This window comes from Myotis yumanensis, unplaced genomic scaffold (genome assembly GCF_028538775.1).
Source record: "Myotis yumanensis isolate MYYU_CA2020_CCGP unplaced genomic scaffold, mMyoYum1.0.hap1 SCAF_3, whole genome shotgun sequence".
In the NCBI taxonomy this organism is placed as follows: Eukaryota; Metazoa; Chordata; class Mammalia; order Chiroptera; family Vespertilionidae; genus Myotis; species Myotis yumanensis.
The window spans coordinates 203,914,626-203,934,823 of NW_027223754.1; the positions used below are offsets into that span (position 1 = coordinate 203,914,626).

At 52.1% G+C, this 20,198-nt stretch overlaps 2 protein-coding genes across 2 annotated transcripts in view; one reads left to right on the plus strand and one right to left on the minus strand.

Moving 5' to 3' along the window:
* Positions 1-20,198, minus strand: part of SYN3 (synapsin III) — a 362,492-nt gene that overhangs the window by 194,224 nt on the left and 148,070 nt on the right. The gene's annotated exons all lie outside the window — the stretch shown is intronic.
* TIMP3 (TIMP metallopeptidase inhibitor 3) overlaps positions 13,931-20,198 on the plus strand; it is a 54,061-nt gene continuing 47,793 nt past the window's right edge. Inside the window, exon 1 of the mRNA XM_070410996.1 lies at positions 13,931-14,325. Within this exon, the coding sequence (XP_070267097.1) occupies positions 14,205-14,325 (121 nt within the window). The 5' untranslated portion in view covers positions 13,931-14,204. The remainder of the gene's footprint in view (positions 14,326-20,198) is intronic.

The following is a 20,198-nucleotide window of genomic DNA, read 5'->3' on the forward strand; positions in this document are numbered from 1 at the left end:
GGAGCCTGCTAACCGGACATGTGCCCTGACCAGGAACTGAACCGTGACCTCCTGGTTCATAGGTCGACACTCAACCACTGAGCCACGCCAACAGGACTGCTCTACCTATTTCTTGAAGAGAATTAAATTCCAGGCTTTCACTAACAAGAAAAAAAACACATATTTGTAACACTCCCTTCCAAATAAACGGAATACACCAGTGTACTGCGGGGGGTGGCGGGGGAGGTACCACTCTTTCCTTCATTAGTTTACTCCACAAATATTTGTTGAGCACCTATTACGTGTCAGGCCTGTGTTAGGCACTGGGGTTACACTGATGGCCCCAGACAGACACAAAACCCACCTCCATAAGGCTAGTTAGGGAGGCTGATGCTAATCAAATAATCATCCAAACAAATGCAAAATGTGATGTGTGCCACAAAGAACTAATACACAGTGCTGGCTTCCTGATCTGGTTGGGGTCAGAGAAGGCTGCCCTGAGAGAATGACAATGGGAGAGAGCTGTGAATGTGAGACACGGAATTACCAGTAACTCCTCATTAAGTCTCTTCCATGAGCCAGATCCTCTCATATAATCCTCACTGTGACTCTCTGAGGCAGGCATTATTATTTCCATTTCACAGGACCTGGTGCAGACAAGAGTAATGCCCTCCCCAAGGACACACGGCTGGCGAGTGGCAGGGCAGGGAATAAACGCAGGTCTGTGTGACTCTCAGGCCTTGTTCCGCCACCCTCCCCCCCCCCCCCCCCCCCCCCCCCCCCGCACCCACCACCACACACACAAGACTTACTGCCTTCTCAGAAAGTGTGTTAATAGGAAAATGTAATTACCAGCTGAACGTGCTTGGAAGGTTACAACTGTGATGTCATCTATATCAACTCCTTTAAGCCTCAGTGCCAATGAGGAGACAGGCTGGGCAAATACTGCTCCATCCTGCAACTGGAGAGCCAGGGCAGAAAAGCTAGGCACGGCAGAGGGAGCCGGAACAAAGAGCTCCCTCTCATGGTGAGGCTGAGCAAGCCTCTACGTTCTGTCTCCCGCAAGCCAAGGCCAAGGCAGGCTCCTGTCCTTGCTCTGTGCATACTGTCTGTCTCTGCCAGGCAGATGGGAGGGCAGAGGCTGCACCCAGAACAGGGTCAGACCCGATGCAGGTGCTCAATAAATAAGGCGAACAAAAGACAGAACCCATCTTCTTTCTGGTGAGAAGAAGGAGAAGAAGAAATCCAAGGAATTCAAATCACTTCCAAGGAGAAACGGTCCAGCCTTCCAGCCAAACAGACTCCTAATGATGTACTGTGCACTCTCGAGGTCCCACGCAGACAGCAAGCTCTCGACATGGGGTTTCTCACTTAATTCTCACATCAGCCTTGTGAGGCAGGTGCTCCTGGTGCCCTTGATTCATAGATGAGGAGGCTGGAATATTCTGCATAAAAGCCCACATTTCGTGAGACAGAGGTGGGTTTGAATACCAACCCCAAGGGCTGAACTGCAAGAGCCGCTGGTGGCCTTGTGACTAGGAAATACACACTGAAATATTTAGGCTGCAGAAGCACCGTGTCTACGGCTTATTCTTAAACTAGAGGGAGGGAAGGAGGGAGGGAGGGAGGGAGGGGAGGGAGGGAGGAAGTGAAGGAGGAAAATAAAAGAAATGTGGTAATATGTTAACATTTGAGGGACTTGGGTGAAAGGTATCTGGTAATTCTGTGAACTATTCTTCCAACTCTTCTATAGGTTGGAATTACATCTAAATAAGACAGGTTTGAGAAAGCTGATGGTGAGAAGCAGATACAGTCATGTCCTGATGAGGAAGGACACGTGCCGCTTGGCTAGGATGAAGCCTGGAGGGGGGGGTGGGGCCGGGGCCAACTTGGGCCAGGAGGCCAGGCTGAGCAGCCAGGTTTATCAGGGAAGAACACGTGGACACTGACAGGTTCAGTGGTCACGGTCCTCATTTAACCAAGTCTGCCCATCCTCCGGCATTCCAAGCGCTTTGAAAGCTATATTTTAAATCCAGATGCTTCTTTCTTTCTTTTTTGTTAATCTTCCCCCCCCCGCCCCCCCCCCCCCCCCCAGGACACTTGTTCATTGATTTTTATAGAGAGTAGAAGGGATGGAGAGAGACACAGAGAGAAACATGGATGTAGAGAGACACATCGATTGGTTGCCTCCCGCAAGTGCCCCCGACCAGGGCTGGGGATGGAGCCCGTAACCAAGGTACGTGCCCTCGGTCAGAATCGAACCTGCGACCCTTCAGTCCTCAGGCTCTATCCACTGAGCCAAACCAGATAAGCTCCAGCTGCTCATTTCTGAAGTTACCCACAGGCAGGCACAAGCCTGGTCAAGGAGAACATGATTCTTCACCTCTCCCCTCCATGCCCCCCTCCCCCCATGTGATTTCCACTCTAGGGATCCATGCAATATACCAGCCGCTCCATCTCAGGACAGGAAAGGGACACTGCCATGCAGCTGTCCCCTGGGGGAGTGGAAGCAGACCACCTCTGTACATTAGAACAACAGGAACAGCAACCCAGAGAGATGATTAACGCATCCAGGTTCACACAGGTGGCTGACCTTGGACCAGATACCAGTGTCCTGGTTCCCACCAGGTGCTCACAGTCTTATTTCTTTGTACCACCAAAGGGCTTGCAGTGAGCCTTGTGTTCTGGTTCCTTCCCCTGAAACACATACCACCTCCCCACTATTTTCTAGGAGAAACAGTCCGGCCTTCCAGCCAAACAGACTCCTAGTGACTTAGTGTGCGCTTTCGCTGTCCCAAGCAGACGGCCAGCTCAGGGAAGAGGGTGTGTATGAATACCCGTTCCAAGACACGGGCCTTGGGGTCAGACTGACCTCGGTGACCTCCTGCTCATGGGACGGGCTTGGGCAGGTGAGTTAAGCTCCCTGAGCTGCAGTTTTTTCACCTGGAAGATGATGCCAATGATCCAGATCAGTGGGTTGTTGTGAAGATTCACGATCTTGGCAAGTATCTGTGAATCACTGATCCAGGCACCGAGAACACAACAGCTAACAAGACAGACGAGGGCCCTGACCTCAAGGAGCTTCCATTCGAGTTGGAAAAGACAACGAATGGATACAAGATAAATAAGCAAATGAGATTTTTTTTTCAGATAGTGCTAAGTACTGGAAAAAAACACACACACGTCTGAAAAGGGGCTGATGGGAGGCATGAGTGACCAGCGATGGGGTCTCTTGAGAAGGTGACATCTGAGTGGGACTCTGAGTAATGAGAAGGGATTGGCCATGGCAGGACCTGGGGAACGGCTGAGAGAGGAGGCGGGGTGACCCTGGAGCAGGGGTGGAGCGTGACCTGGTGAAAGAATGAAGAGGAGGCAGCCTGGTGGGAACACGGTGAGTTCCAGGGAGAGTGAAGGGCATAAGGGCAGTGGCAGTGGGGGCTACGTCACGCTGGGCGCCGAAGGGTGAGGCAGCGAGGAGTTACTAGCACTAGTACTTTACATGCACCAGGAATCCACACAGAGTTCTGAGCAGGAGGGTGATACGATCTGATTTTTCCCCTCTTGAAATCAGAGAATATATGTAACATCATTAGTGCAGGGCCTGGCACAGGGTAGGTATTTGATGAAAGATAGCTTTCTCATTGTTTATCATTCCTAAGCATTCCACTAATCATTACAGACTTCCAGCCGGTGGGTGGCCCAGACCTAGCTTCCTTCAGAAGCGTGCACCTGGATGCACCTGATGGGGGCGGGGGGGGGGGGGGGCGCGGGGGGAGTGATACCTTTGACTTCCTCCCTGTGCCCCACCACCCTCCAACCTGCACCCCAAGGCAGATGCCAGCTACATCGGCCAGGCCAAGGGGCAGTCGGGGTAGGATCCCTGGGCCCCTCTCCAGCTAACCCCAGCTCCGGGCCTCCTAGCTGCCTTCACTTTACTGTAAAAATGCAAAGCATTCCAGCCATTTTAATTACTGGGCGTTGCATACGCCAGCAGCCAGCTCATACAAAGGAACAACAGACAAAAAAATGATTTTTCAACATGCCTTCAGCCTCTCCCTCCTTTTTCTCTAACATCAGCCTCCAAACACGGGCTCGCGGGCCAGGTACACGCAACCCCTCTTGGAGTCTGTTGATATGACAGCAAGAGCTTTTTTCTCTAAATACTTGAGGCAGAGGCAGTGCCAACTCCCCTGGGGCGGTTTGGAAATTACTGGTCCTCTTCCTGCTTGACATGCTGGGACCAGCACCGGGCTCCGCGTCGTACACACTGAGGATGTCGTTATAAACAGCTCAGCGTGTGGAGGGTCTGTCTGGGCACCAGTCGGGGGGATTTTAGTTCCTGAAATTCCAAAATGGCCTCATTATAAGGTCCCCCCACGGCACGAACCCCAAGCTCAGTGTTCCGGTAATGCTTAGATGTGGGAAGGATGCCTTAAAAGTTTGTAATGTGATTAGAGGAGCTTCCAGTTCGCAAATTCTGGTTTTTCGGTAGCTTCTGAACTCTTTCTTCACGAACAGTCTAATCTAATCGAACAGTTTTTAAAATACATATATATTTTTATTGATTTCAGAGAGGAAGGGAAAGAGGGGGGAGGAGAGAGAGAGAGAGAGAGAGAGAGAGAGATTAATGATTAGAAAGAATCAGTGATTGGCTGCCTCCTGCATGACCCACAATGGGATTGAGCCCACATGTGCCCTGACTGGGAATAGAACTGTGACCTCCTTATTCATAGATCGACACTCAACCACTGAGCCATGCCAGCTGGGCAATCTCACAGTGTTTTGAGGATCTACTGTGTGTGTCAGGCATTGTGCTAAGTGCTCAGAAGAGAAAACCCAATTAGACTTTGTCAATTAGCGCACTTTCTAAAGAGGGGAGATGAGGTGGAGACTGACAATCCCAGCACAGTGTGCTGAATATCGAGGAAGAGGTATCTCTAAGGGGTGGCACCCACTTGGATGGAAGGAAAGGCTACTTGTAGGAGAAGGTGCCTAATAATGATATTGACAGTGGCCATTCCTTGATGGTGGACTCGATGCCAGGCTTTCTGCTAAATCCTTTCCATGCATCATCATGTTTATTTCTCACAACTCTGTGAAGTTGGCACTAATGCTGCTCCTATTTTACAGATGAGAAAACTGAGATCCAGAAAGGTTACTCATCCAAGATCACATAGCTAGGAAACGGCGACTGGTAAATATTTAACTAGCTCTCCAGGACAAAAAGTCCTGATTGATAGCATCTGCCAATGGTTGTAGTGTAAATACCCTGATCATGGCCAATTTAAAGTTCCAATGTGATGTCACTGAATGCAGATTTGGGAAGCATGTGCAGTAGCACAGCATTATGAAATATTTCCACCATAGAGATACAATAGCTGGCCACGAAGGGGCAGGCTGGCAGGGTGGTGAAGAGCCTGGGTGCTTGAGCCAGCGAGCTCTGGTTTCAAATCCCAGCGCTGCAGCATCCTGGCCATGCGCTCTTGAGGAAGTCACATAACCTCTCTTTACCCTTGTTTCCATATCTGAAGAAAAAAAGAATGGTGGGACAATCCTATCTATCTAACAGCTTTGCTATAAGGATTAGTCTCCATTAAGATAGGCAGACCACTCAGAAGAATGCCCAGCACCAGTAGGCACCAGTAATAATGAGCTATTTCCATCAAGTTTTTATTTATTTCCCTCCCTCCCTTCTCTGATGATCACTTACACGATCAAAGGGGATATGCTTCTCTTTAATGAACACAGATCATATGCTGCTTGAGGGGAGGGGCTGGTCTCATTCATCTCTATACCTGTAGGGCCACACCCTGGTACCTGTAGGTTCTCAGTGAGAATGTACTCTGTGCCAGGCGCTATGCCAAGTGCCTTATTCACCATCCCTTGTTTGATCCTCATGAAGATCCTATAAGGTCGGAATCTCTCTTCCATTTTACCATTATATTTTTATTTTTATTTATTTATTTTTTTTTGGTGAATTCTCACCTGAGTATATTTCTCCATTGATTTGTAGAGAGAGAGAGTGGGAAGGCAGAGGAGAGACACAGCGAGAGAAACAGACGTGAGAGAGACACATTGATTGGTTGCCTCTTGCACATGCCCCAACCGGTACTGAGGACCAAGCCTGCAACCAAGGTACATGCCCTTGACCAGAACTGAACCCGGGACCCCTCAGTCCACAGGGCAACATTCTATCCACCGAGCCAAACCAGCCATTAAGACACTCGGTCAAGGTCGCAGTAAAGAAGGATCAAAACCCAGATTTATTGACATCACAGGCCTTGGTCCCTAATCTCCTTGTCAGTCTGCCTTCCGGAATATTCCATTGGGAAGCTTTTAAAAATTATAAAATCCACCCCCCTGGTTTTACATTTGAAGAAAGGGGGTTCATTGATTTACTCAAGGTCGCCCAGCGATTGTGTGTGGCAGAGCTACGACAAAAACCCGGTGTGTATATCGCCTCAGTCTCGTGTCTGACATTTCAGGAGGAAATGAAGCCATATTCAATAGCTGTTAAAATGTACTGATCAGTATTCTATCGGCTTGCCTCGGGTTTCTGGGCCCTTTCTGTGTCATACAAATGCAATTTTCCTGTGGCATCCATCCAAGTGCCCAGGAAGGAAGGGCGCGCCCACACCTCCAGACACGGCCTGCCACGGCATCTCCCCTGCCTTTCTCCACTGCGCACCGGGACCAGAGCAGGAGGTGCGACCCACCTGCCGCCGATAAAGCTCCCTGTGTGTCCCTCTGCTTGGCTGCGTCACACAATGGCCAAGAGCCCCCCGCACTCAGTGGGACCCCAAAAGACTAGGAGGAAGTCACCAGCACTTCTAATGCTCCACAGAACCTACGGGCAGAGTGAGTTTGCGGACACCAGTAAGAGAGCTGTTTGGGAAGAGACCTGGAATCTGAATCACAACTCTGCCACTTCCTCGCTTGTAAGCAACTGGATGTGAAATTTAACTTCTTTGAGCCTCAGTTTTCTCTCTCTCTCTCTCTCTCTCTCTCTCTCTCTCTCTCTCTCTCTTTTGCTTTTGACATCCTTCATCCCTCCCACTAATCTGTTCTCTGCATCTATGAGCTTGTTTTTATTTTATTTTTTAAAAGCTTCCACATATATGTAAGAACATATGGTATTTGTCTTTCTCTGTCTCACTTACTTCACTTAGGGTAACTCCCTTGATGTCCATCCAGGTTGTTGAAAATGGCAAGATGTCATTCTTTTTTATGGCTGAATAATATTTCAATATATATATATATATACATATATATATATATGCCACAATTCCTTTCATTCATCCATTGATGGACACTCAGGCTACTTCCATATCTTGGTTATTGTCAATATCTCGGCTATTGAACACAGGGACGCATATATCTTTTCCAGTTCATGTTTTTGCCTCAGTTTTCTTGACTGTAAAATGGGCATGAGGTAATATCTATTATTTTGGGTTGTGAGCATTGGAGGAAATGCTGTACTGAACGTGACATGTATGGAGCTGGTGCTCAAGGAATGTGAGTTCCCCTTCCTGGTCTTAGAAGTCTTCTCCAGCTTATCATCCCAAGGTCACTGAGTATCACAGGGAAGAGAAATGACTAACTGAATCCTGAAAGATAAAAAGAATCCTGACAGATGACATGGAGGGGGTGGGGAATATCTTGTAAGCGGGTAGATTCCAGGAAAAGAGCGAGGGTGAACAAAGCCTCAGACAGGAAACCGTAGGCTGGAACAGAAAGGGCCGGGAGGTGGGAATTAGGGCACAGGTTTGCAGAGGTAAGCAAGACCAGCCCTGCTGTGGTATAACTTCAGGGGCAGCCATCACACTGGATCCTACCTGATATCCGCCCCTGGGGGGCCCCGGGAAGGGCCAGATCACAGAGCGCCTTGCACGCCTTTCTTTGGAGTGTGAGACTTTGTTCAGCAAGCCGTGGAGAGCAAATGAATCACTGGGAGCGAAGGACAGCGTGGTTTCAGATTTATATTTGAAACACTTTTCAGGAGCAGCAGTGCAAATTGAAGCTGACAGAGAAAGACTCTGGGCAGGGTGACCAATTATGTGACGACTGAAATCGTCAGGAAAGAATCTGTGGGGGCCTGATCCAAGCCAGACACGTTGGGGATGGAGAGAAGGGGATGGTTGGATGTGTGGCCTGAGAATGGAGGGGACCTGGTGACCGACGGTGGCATTGGTGGCGACAGGTAACGCTGCAGGGGAGAGAGGGGGAGAGACAATGAGTTTTGGAGCCTTTGGAGGTGGAGGCAGCCATGGGACCTCCAGGTGTAATTGTCCAGGGGGAAGCTGGAGAGAGACTGGAGCTCAGTGGATACTGCTGTGTGCAGTGCCCGTTCCTGCACACGTGGCACAGTGGTGGGTAGAACCGGGGGAGAGGGTGGAGGCTAGAAGGAAGGGAAGGAAGCCAAGGACAGAAAATTGGGAAACACCTACATTTTAGGGACAGCAAGAGCCCGAAGACTCTGCCAGAAGACCGAGAAGGTACAGTTGGAGAGGGAGAAGGCGAAAACCCAGAGCGGGTGGTCTGAGCTGCCAAGTTCAAGGAAGGAAGTGATCGGCGGCGTCCAATGCTCCCCGCAATCCAGGACAAGTCCGTTCCAGTGCCAGCAGGTTCCATGGAAAAGAGTTCCGATGCCCTGGCAGGAACAGGCCCTCCAGCCCCATCTGACGGGCCGCCGCCCAGCCCTCCATCCCATTCCCTCCCGAGCCACAGGGGCACCCGGCACACACACCCTCACTCATGTGCGTCAACCGTGCGGAACGGCGTTCAACCTTGACGGAGACCGCAGAGGAAAAACACGCGGGCTCCGCGGGCATACGGAAGACATTAAGACAGGCCCAAGCAGACGTTCTCCCTCCACTTCCTATTCGTCTTCGCAGAAATGATCGACTGAGCACACGGGCATTAAAAGATTTAAAAAAATCAAGAGACGGAATATGAACAGTTTCCCACCCACCACCCCGGAAAGCACGGGGCACAGGGTGCCTGTGCAGGGCACATGTGTTTTCTGGCTTCACGTCCCTGGGAGTAGCCGGGTGGAAAGAAACGTGGAAATTCTAGGGCTCAGGAGAAGCAACCAGAGACTCTCTTACTGAGGGGTCTTCACTCCCAGGCGGGGCGGGGGAAGAGCGAGGCAAGAGACCATTTTACTGCCACGAAATTGGTTCCAGATGGAAACAAGGGAAGGTGTTTACTCCCCGCTGGTGCCAGACGCAGAAAGAACCTGATGCACCTACCGTCCCAGGTTCCTAATTCCCCAGTGCGGGTCCGGCCAGGGCCAGGGCGGTGGGTGGACCGGGGCTGTCTGTGGCTTGGTAAAGCCGAGTTTGAATGTAATGACTTTCAGATGGACCTGGGCTTGGGGGACGGCATTGTGGCGAGGGTCTGGGGAGGGAAAAGCAGGGAGGAAAGAGGGGTTCCCCTATGAGGCAGCTGAAACAACCCATGTCCTGTCAGCGCCCTCTCCGGGCTTCCTTCAGGAGGAGTGGACCGACTGTGGCATCCGCTGCTGGGTTCCCAGAGCCCGGATCCCCCCAGCCCCATGATTCATGTCTTCTCTCTTCCCAAGGGCACGTCTCCCCCTCGAGTTGACGTGAGGCCAGCTCGAGGGTGGAGAAGCGGGGCAGCTGCATACTCAGACGGGATGCTGACTGAGAGCTTTGTGGCCATGGCAGACGGGAGGGGCTCGCTTCACCCACTCACTCAAAGGCACCCGCGCCCGCTGGCTAGGGTGGAACTGTGCGGCTCCTGCCGCCTTTCAGTGAGACTGGCTGGGACTGCCGGCCGGGGGACCGGGTGTTCTCTGGCTTACAGCGCCCCCTAGCACTGGCCAGAGGGATAGGTCCGTGTGCTCCACCTGCCCACCTGAATACTGGGAAGGGGCTGGTGGGGCCCATCCGCTCCACTCACTCAACCAGTTCTTACTGCCCTTGTTACCAACACTCGATTCCTGTCCTCAAAGGGCTTACAGTCCAGGAACGGAAGCAGAAAGCAGCACGGGGTGCTGTGGGGATACGCAGGAGGGAGTTGATGAAGACTGGGGAGGAAAATCAAGAAAGGCTTCCTGGAGGTGGTGACATTGAAGCTGTGATCTGAACACAGTATAGGAGTTTAATCATTGTTGGAAAGACCGCATGGGGACAATAAAAGACGTACTTTCTCATCTCTGAGTGCTTGTGAGCCAAGAGGCAGGCAGACAGAAAAACAGGTCATGACAAGGGGCTCTCTCAGGAACAAGACCTCGGTCTTCCCGATGCCTTCGCACCACAATCCCTGTTTTCCGTCTCAGCCTCGGAGGAGAGATCAGAGTAAGAACTCAGTCGCTGTTGACTGAGTGATTGACAGCTGCGCTTCAGTCATGGGCACGTTCGATTCGCCTCACACCTGTTTAAGTGGCACGATCTGTCTGCCCTTGACCTTGAGACTTTCCCATGAAATCTTAGTCCTTTGGAGCCGGGGTGTGCGGTGGGGGGGATTGGAGACCACCGAGTTACATCTTTCATCCAATAAAATGGAAACTGAGGCCTGGAGAGGTGAGGTGACTTGTCCACACACACACAGCTCTTCTTCGGCACCAACTTTTGGAACAGACCTCAGACCTTTCATCTTTTTTTTTTTTTTTTTTAAATACAAGCACCTTTCATCCCCCTAGAAAGGTTTTACATGTCTCTTTGCAGGGATATGTTTGGAATGTTTTCAAAGTCGTTAGATAATTATTTGGAAAGGAAAAACACAAAATGCACAAGAGATAAAGGGCTGAGGAGTACAGGGCCGTGTTCGCTGTGAGTTCACCGGGGCCCCGCGGGGCAGAGGTGAGGATTATCATCACAGACAACTATTTGGTCAGTCGGGGTAGGGGAAATTCTTCACATCGGCCACTGTACAAACACTCTGGGAGGCACTCGTCTGCAGATCTGAAAGGCAGATCTGAAAGGCAGGTCCAGGTTGGCGAGTGGCTGGGTTTCCATGGCCAAGGTGCATGCCTCGGGCCATGTGTGGGCAGCTGCCGCCCTGTCCTGAGGCAGGGCGGAAATTCCTTCACCTGTCTGGACCTTATTTTTCCCACAGATAAGAAGAGGATGGGGCCTCTGAAAATCACGTTCCCGGAGATTCCAGTGTTCTGTAACTTGATAGGAAGGGGGTGGGTGGTCATGGGATCACCTTTCCTAGAAAAGGTCCAGGAAGGGAAATACCAGGTTAGCCAGAGGCATTTGGAGACTTCTTCAGTTCTCCCAAGGTTTATCCATTTACCATTGTTCTTAGCTGTCAAGAACAAGTGGGAGAGCCAGTGTCTTCACCCTTCCCACGAACCCAGGGGCATCCATCTACCTTAGCAAGTGGACTTGGAGAAGCGATGCTTGCATATTAGGTCCCTGCGCACTGTGACCTCTGGCTGGCTGGCTGGCTGGCTGGCTGTGAGGCCTGCTTGAGGGAGGGGCTCCCTGGCAGAGGGGCTCCCCCCGCACAAAGATCCACGGAGTTTGCTCTTTTTCCTTAAGATGAAGCCCGAGCCGACCTTACATGGGCAGGTGGGCAGAGGGGAGTCCCCTCGGGTTAGACATTTGGGAGAACTTCCCAACTGAAAGGGAAGATGAACTCCAAAGACACTGCGCGGACTAGTTTAGGATAGGGAGTGAGAGGAACTAGCCCAAACCACCCTTTCATTACCGTTCCGCTGGAAACATCAGATCGCTCCTGCGCTTCCAAAATGAAGGAGCTGCATGGCCAAATGCCTCTGATGCTTTCAACGAGGAGCCTGCTGCTCAAAGTTCAGCAAAAGTTATCTGCCTCACACGCCTATTCTAGGCAAGGCTCCCCTTGGAGAAAACACTGGCATTTAGGACAAAACCGTTAACATGAAAAGAAAAAAGGGAAGCATCTTATCACATGAGATGCTTACCCACCATGGATTTGGTCTGGAAAGGCTTATAAGACCTTCCACATGACTGGCACGGCGCAGGAATCAGTGCAACTCAAATCCCACCAGCCATGCCCTCATTTAACCTCCAGACGCAATGGGCCGCTGGCCACACCCACACCCAAGGCTCCTGGGACCCTGCTCTGTGCTCTGAGGGTTAAAAAGCAGTGTGGCCAAATATCTCAGGCTTCACAGTGTTGCTGGAGTGGCGGGGGAAATGATACAACCGGATCCCATGAAATAGTGAGCAAAGTGCTGGAGCTGACAACGAGGGAGGGAGAGACGGGGGTGGGCCAGGCTCCAGAGTTGAGGTGGGAAGGGTTCTTGAACGTCGGGAGGAGGCTACGACAGGAAAATGCGAAAACTAGATGCCTTTCCTTAGAGCTAAGAATTTTAAGGGATACAAAGGCATTTTTAAAATGTTTGTGGAAATACCACTTCCAATGAAATGTCCTGCATTCCCCTCCCCACCATCACTTCTCTGAAGGGTAAATGGGGGAGTTTCTGGGAAAGAGTTGCATTTCTGAGCAGCATTTTCAGTTCTTGTTTTGTTCTAAACTTTTCGTGATTTCTATAGCCAAGACATTCGAGTCTCGTTCTAAACGGGATGAGCGGGTAGAGAAAGGGAGAGAGACCCAGGAGTGAAAAGACAGCAGGTTCCAACTGCAGAAGGGCACGTGCACAGTTAGAACTGAGGGCTGCCCCGGGTGCAAGAAAGAAACCTCTCCCCCAAGGTGGATACCAGCAGTTCCTGGCTGGTTGCCAAGTCGTGTCACCTTTCGGTGCCAGTCTCCTCATCAGAAAAGTGTCATTCAAACGTGTGCTTCCCTTCCCAGGACTGTGAGGTAGGATGAGGTGAGGTATGGAAAATATATGTCAGCATCGAGATGTTCCTTAATAATAAGGAGACTCTTAGTATTCGTCGCTAGCAATTATCCATTATGGTTCGTAGCCTAGGATCCCGGATAGTCCTCCAGGACCTGGTCTCACCCCAGTTTTGGATCAGTTCACCCTCCCCCCCCCCCCGCCCCCCAATTCCTTGCCAAAGGGTGGAGACCTGTCTGCCCTAGGTGGGGCGACCGTCTCCTCCTGCCCTTTCTGGGGGCCTTTGCACTTGCTGTTCTCCCTGACTGCGGTTCCCTCCTCCCAGATGCTCACAGGGATGAGCCTTCTTCTGTTCACATCTCAGCTGGGGTGTCCCCTCCCCGGAGACTTCCTACCCCACAGAAAGCAGCGCCCTCTGCAGCCATTTCTAGCCCAAGGACTCTGTTGTGCTGCCTTCACAGCACTATCCCCACAGACGATCACCCTAAGTGTGTATTCATGGATCTCCTGACATGTTACCCGCAAGTTCCAAGGGGGCAAGAACTTGGTTTTACTAAACCCAACACAGTGTTTGTTGACTGACTTCGCAATGTACTCCCGGTGAGCGGGAACCGGACCTGCTATTATGGCCAGCTCCAAAAGGCAGCAAAGCCCGGGGCGGGGGTGGGGGCTGGAGAGGGTAGGTCACCTGTCTGGCTTTCCCCTCGGACTCTGCTTTTTCCAGAGAAGGAGGGAAGGTAAACTTTTTTTCTTAGCCTTTCATCCAGGTGCAGGCCAAGTCTCCAGGGCCAGGGCCGCCCTGACCAGCGGAGGGTAGGTGCTGGGGTGGGGAGCAGCTGACTCTGGTTGAGTCGGGAGGCGCCCGGAGGGCGTGCAGGCGTGTGGCAGAGGTGCGAGCGGGAGGGGTCACGCGGGCGCTGCTCCCGGGGCTACCCGGCCAGTGCGGGGTCTGAGGCGCGTCCCAGTCCCTCCACTCCTGAGCCCAAAGCCGCATTATTCCCTATAAGGATCTGAACCGGCCGGGGAGGCCCCGCCCCGTCGCCCCGAGCCCTCGGCCCCACCCCCTTTTCGGAGGGCCGATGAGGTAATGCGGCTCCGCGATTGGTCGGAGGGGCGGGACCCGAGAGGGGGCGCCGGGGTACCCGCGCTATATTACTCGGTGGCGGAGCAGCGGCGCACAGCAGGCAGCGAGCAGGCTCTCCGACGACTTCTCCTCCTGCTGCTCTAGCTCCTGCTCCAGCTCCCGCTCCTCGACCCGGAGCCGCCACCGGCCCGCAGAGTCGCAGAGTCGTGCGCCAGCGCCGAGGCCGCCCCGCCGCACCCGATCCGTCCCTTTGGGCACTCGGAGGGCAGCGCGCCGAGGTCCAAGTTGCCCCGTACGGTGGGTGCACCAGCTCCGGCTGCAGCAGCCCCGCCGCCGGCGCGCACCGCAACTTTGGAGAGGCGAGCAGTGGCCCCTGCAGCAGCGATGACTCCCTGGCTCGGGCTCGTCGTGCTCCTGGGCACCTGGAGCCTGGGGTACTGGGGCGCCGAGGCGTGCACATGCTCGCCCACCCACCCCCAGGAAGCCTTCTGCAACTCTGACATAGGTAAGCTCGCCCGTGTCCCCGCGGGAGCTCCCCGGAACCCCTCGTGCGCTGCAGCCCAGCCGGGGATGCATGGCGAACTCCTCTCTCTTTTTTCCCTGCCCAGGCTTGGGGCGAGGGCGCTGACATAGCCGGCGGCGAGAAGCCGCGCAGAGAAACCCCACAGTGGCTGAATGAACCCTTTGCAGCCTTGGGTCTCCTTTTAGGAGTTGAGGTCCCTATCGGTCCTTTTGACATCTGGTAAAACTCCCTTTTCACCATGGCGGGAGGAAGGGCTGGGGTCAGGGGAAAGGGATCCTAAAACTTAGGATGCCAAATAAACTGCTGGGATGTTGAATAATTAAAAGGAGAAAAAAAAGTTGCCAGCCATGTGCACAGAAAGTGGCAGGAGAAGCTTGAAGTTTCTGAGTTGGCATCCCCTCCTGCGCCTCCTAAGAAGCTCATGCTTTTCAATGAGACCCACACCGACCTTGAGTCTCTCAGCAAGTGCTAACGGAGCTCCTCGGACTGCCAGCGGCGGGGTGGGTGGACTGGAGGGGAAAATGAGAAGAAAGCGGAGGGGCTGGCCCTCCCCCAGGAGCTGTCCTGGAGAGTGTTGATGGCCAGCGGGAGGCGGCGTGTGTGAGGGATCACTTATCACGGAGCTGTGAGAAGTCACAGGAAGGCTGTTTCCCCCCCCCCCTTGAATGTGTGCGGGGAGGGGGAGAAGGAGCAGTGGAAAATAGACTTGTCACCAAAAGAACAAAGATGCCACAGGTCACACACAACAAGGTGCCGCTTCCAAGCTGGGCTTGTGTCTGGATTAGAACCACTCGGTACAACGTAGCGGGGAGGGTCCTGGGAGAGCTGGCCCGGGAGCGTGCAGGACACGGGCTTGGATGGCGCGAGGTGGAGGAGCAGCTGGAAAACATCTCTCCTCTCCTTTCTAGCTCATAAAGCATGTCCAGCGGCCCCTGCTGTGTGTGTGTGTGCGCGCGCGCGCGCGCGCGTGTGCGTGTGTGTGCGTGTGTGTGTGTGTGTGTGTGTGTACGCCGGCCGGGCTGGGACACAGTCTAGCCGCTCGGCTGAGTGGATTCAGAGGTGAAGAATGGAGTATGTGTGTTTTAAGTACAGTCATAAAGGGGAAGGAAATTTTCCACTGGGTCCTGGGTGAGGGCCTCCACAAGTGTGCTGTAGGGGAGGCGGGGGGAGGAGGCAGGAGCCGGGCAGGGGAGGCAGCTGAGGTTGGGAGGGGCTCTTGCTGGTGGGCCTGGCTCCGTCTAGGGGAATCAGGGAGGCGGCTGTGGGGACCAGGTCGGTCCAGTTAGCAGGCGTGCTGGGGGGAGAGGGGGGGAGTCTGTGTAGCCTGGGGTCATGCTTGTGAGAGGATCCTGGGGCCAAGCGGCACACCCTCCCCTCTCCAGGGGGACTGGGCTGGCCCCTGGGTTTGTGGATGTGCCTGGAAGGGTTCTGCTGAGCTGCCTGAGGCCTGGGAGGTTTCCTCCCTTCTCCTGGGACTGACCCCACCCAAATTCCACCTGGCCTGTCTCCTCTCCCGCTGTAGGTACATTCCTACCTGAGAGGGGTTGGGAGCTGCAGCTGCTGGTTTCTGGTCTTGCTCCTAGGAGTGCACACTGGGGTCTGGCATCTGACAGGTGGAGTCAGGGCTTTGCGCTTGACAATGGCTCTGGTGTGTGCCCTTGGACTTTAAGGTGTATGGGGAGAGGGGAACCTCATGCCTCCTCCCTGCTCCTGCCCTGGGCTGTTGGGTTTCCACCCTGCAAGCTGACCAGGGAGCAGCGGAAACAGAGGCAAGGGGACCCCGCTTCCAAGTGGGGACACTGCCTCGCTGTTCACCGCTGAGGTTTCCTGCCGTGGGTCTGGGCTCGTGCTGAAAGTTTCTTGTAATTTCTCTGGATTTACCCAAGAAATACTCCCTCGTCCCGCAATAAGCTCCAGAGAAAAGCTAAGTTCCCAGGAAGTACCCAAAGACCAGAACATTGTGGTAGCAAAACTAAAAAAGAAACAATAAAAAAAAAATCTTCGATACGCTGGCCCCGGTCCAGAGCTGTGCTGCCTGGGTTTGGTGCACTGCATTGGTGGCAGCGATGAGATAATGCTTTTAAAAATGGGAGGTGTGGATGTGGGCCGCCCTCTGACCTCCGCTGCCTTGCAGCGCTGGCGGCCAGTAGGGGGCTCCCCGCTTTCCTAGTCACAGCCTCCCTAGTTTCCTATCTGGGCTGAAGACTGTTCTCTCCCAGAAGGAAATACAGAGCAGCACCCCATTCCCCTTGACCCCTATGGTCCCACCGATCAATGCTGTAACTCATTAAAGAGGTTCAAGCCAGCCCACCTGCTTCCTCTTCCAGAACCTTCCTGGCTTTTTTCCCTCTTTGTGGTCTGGTGCCCTGTTGCTGGGTGAAGGGCATGGCCTGCCAGGCTCCGCCCTCTCTAAGGAACCCCTCCACCTGCACCACCATGGCCTTCCCTCTCCTTTCTCCGCATCCACAGGTGCCTCTTTTGGCCTTTCTCCCCGAAAGCCCTGGGGATTGGCACAGTCTTCTGGGTGAGGAAGAGTTCAAAGGTGTTTCTATGGCAACTCCAGGCCCTGCACCCCAGTGAAGTGTTTAGGAGCAGAGTAAACTACACGCTGGCTTATACAACACTCTGTGGGGGAAAGAAAGGACTTGGCAGCAGCCATGTCTGTGGTCCCCTCCCCACCAGTCATGCCCTTGAAACTCCTCACAAAACCTTGACTCTGAGGAGGGAAGGGAGGGGGCTGGGAATGAAGAAGGCAGCCTTGGCCGGGTGGATCCTGCTCCAGCAGCTCTGCCCAGCGCAGGAAGGGGTGGGCAGTGCGTGTGCCTGCCTGCACGTGTGTGTGTGTGTGTGTGTGTGTGTGTGTGTGTGTGTGTGTGTAGGGGGGTGTTCCCAGGCGGGGGAGCAGTAGAGAGAGGATTTTGCTTCACAGCTCCAAGCCCTTTTCTCTGCTCCTTCTCCCTCCGCATAGAAGAAAGGGGCTGTGAGATGGAGTTTTGGGGGCCTGCCCCCCTGAGCCTATTGGAAATCGGAGAGGAAGGCTCAGCTTGGGGGCCCTGCCAGGCCTGGAGGATGGTCCCCAGATATCACAGAATTGTTCTGACAGGGACCAGTGCCAGCAGATTCTTTCTGTATCAGATCTGAGGTTGTGGTTTTAGCAAAGAAGCCATTTTCAAAGAAGCCAGATCCATTCCCTCTCAGGATCCCACACAATGACACTCCACACTGGGCTTTGGGACTTGAAAAAAAAAAAAAAGGGATCAAACTTCAGAAACGAGCCAGCAGCTACTTGGGGAGGGGACCCAGGCTGCCCGACATCTTGGAACCCTCGGAAAGAGGAGAGCTGCTCTCAGATTCCTGCTGGGCACACGCACCTCATAGCAGGCTGAAGGGTGGGCATTCTGTCCATGGACTCAGATGGAAGCATGGAGGCTGAGAGGGTTTGCGCTTGCTCAAGGTCACCCGGCTCATCAACACTGCAGCTCACTGTAGCCCACTAAGGCTAAATGCATTGTTCGCTATGCTATTCTTCAATAACGGCTCGGTAACTTTCACTTACCCTTGACATTCTGAGTCAGACCACCCCTCCTTGGACCAAGATGGGATGGATGGTGAACGAGAGTGTTTTACTTGTTGATTGGAGAAGTTTTAAAAAATAGGAAGATAACCAAATGGCCAGAGAATTTTCATTACACATCATCTTATGGGAGGGAGAACTTATCATTATTATTTGAGGTTGAAATAGAGAAAAAGAAAGAAACATTTCTGATGTCCTTTGGCTGTCAGAACTGGAATAGACCCTCAAAATCACCAAGTCAAAATAAATTTAAAAAGACCAGCTCCCTGAGGCACAGGGGGAAGTAGAGCTACAAGAATCTCAGGCTGCAGTACCCTTTCCTTCCAGTGGGGCGAGCTGGGGGGCCCAGGACACCTCATCCAGTCCGTGCAGATGGCCAGGGGGGTGGGTGGGAAACCAGAGAGAGTCCGGAGACTGGGTCCGGCTGGCTGGAGAAGCCCCGCCCTCCGTGGTGTTCCTTTCACAGTCCCTGGAGAGATAAGGCTAGAACAGAGGCGCAGGGGTGGCCTGGGTGGCGGCCTTTGTTTGTTGTGCAGGAGCAGCAGGAACCCTTGGGCCCCACTGCTGAACGGCACATTCCGACAGGTTCCCCACCGAAAAACAAAAACACCACCACCATTCTCCACTGCATTGGGCCTTTCCCATTGCAGCCAGGACGGACAAGGAGGCCCCTTCTTCCAGTCTTTGTCACAGGCGGCTCCTGGGTGGCCTGAGGAGGCAGTGTGGGGTGGTGGAGAGGCCAGGGGGCGGGCAGAGCCGGGGAGATCCTCCAGGGCATGCTGGCTGTGTGCGCCCAGGCAGGCTATTGGATGTCTTTTAACTCCGGTTTCCTCCTTTATAAAAGGGGAATAATGGCTTGTACCACCTCAGTCCGTTAATTTTTACCCACATTTTAAAGTTACAAGTATTTTGTGAATATATTCTATATCCATGTGTATATGTATATATGTATGTATATCTTTATCTATTTATCTATCTAAAATCAGCTAAAGATAAAGTCCTTTTTGATAACTTCCTCTAATTCTAGCTCCTTCTCCAGACCCTTTCTTCCCTGTGCATTTACATACATAGGCACAGATAGAAAACTTAGAGTGGCTTTTCCCCTTAGAAACATGAATAGTAGAACAACGTTTAGCATCTGCTTTTTTTTCATTGGAAAATGTGTATTAGAGACTGGTCTCAGTTAACGCATGTGGACCTACTTCGTTCTTTTTCGATATAATGTTCCATGGGGTTATACTTTTTAAAAACGGATTATGCAGCAATTACTCTGTGCTAGGCACCACTCTAAATAATTAGCATGCATCAACTCACTGAATTCTCTCAACAGTCCTGTGAGGCAGGTGAGCTGTTATCATCTCCATTTTACAGATGAGGAAACTGAGGCTTAGAAAAATTACCTAGATAATTTGTTCAAGGTGATAGTATAGCCCATATTTAACCCCCTGCAACCTGATTAAAAAAATATAATCACCTACTCTGCTATATACTACATTAGATTATATGATGTAATAGTATGCTATATTTTGCCATATGCTATTATATTACTATAATAATATAATATCCCTATAGATATAGGTATAGATTGATTGAGCCATTCACCTATTGGTAGATATCTAGGTTTCTAACAGCTTTTCATGCTTACAAAGACCGCTGCAACAGTCACTACACAATCCTCTTGCTCACGGGAACAAATATATTTCCATGGCAAATATACAATTGGAATTATTGGACACAAGGTACATGCATTTTACATTTTAGTAGTTCCCACAGGCTTGCCCTCCAGAGTGGCTGTGTTAACGTAGTTCTTTTCGTGTGGAAAACAGGACGGATGGTCCTCAAAGAATTAAAAATGGAACTGCCTTATGACCCAGTGATTCCACTTCTGGGAATTTATCCAAAGAAACCCAAAACACTAATTGGAAAGAATGTATGCACCACCTGTGTTCATTGCAGTGTTGTTTACAATAGCCAAGAGATGGAATATTATTCAGCCATAAAATATTGTTGGGGGACTAGGCAAAAAAGGTGAAGGGATTGGAAAGTATAAGTGGGTAGTTACAAAATCATCACTGGGATGTCAAGTACAGCATAGGGAATGCAGTCAATAATATTGTAGTAATTATGGATGGTGCCAGGTGGCACTGAAAATCCTGGAGGGATCACTTTGTAAAGTACAGGATTGTCCAACCATTCTCCTATACACCTGAAATGAATACAAAGTCATATAAAATGTGAGCTAAAATAAAACCCCCAGTTCTGTTTGGATGGCCATATGAAG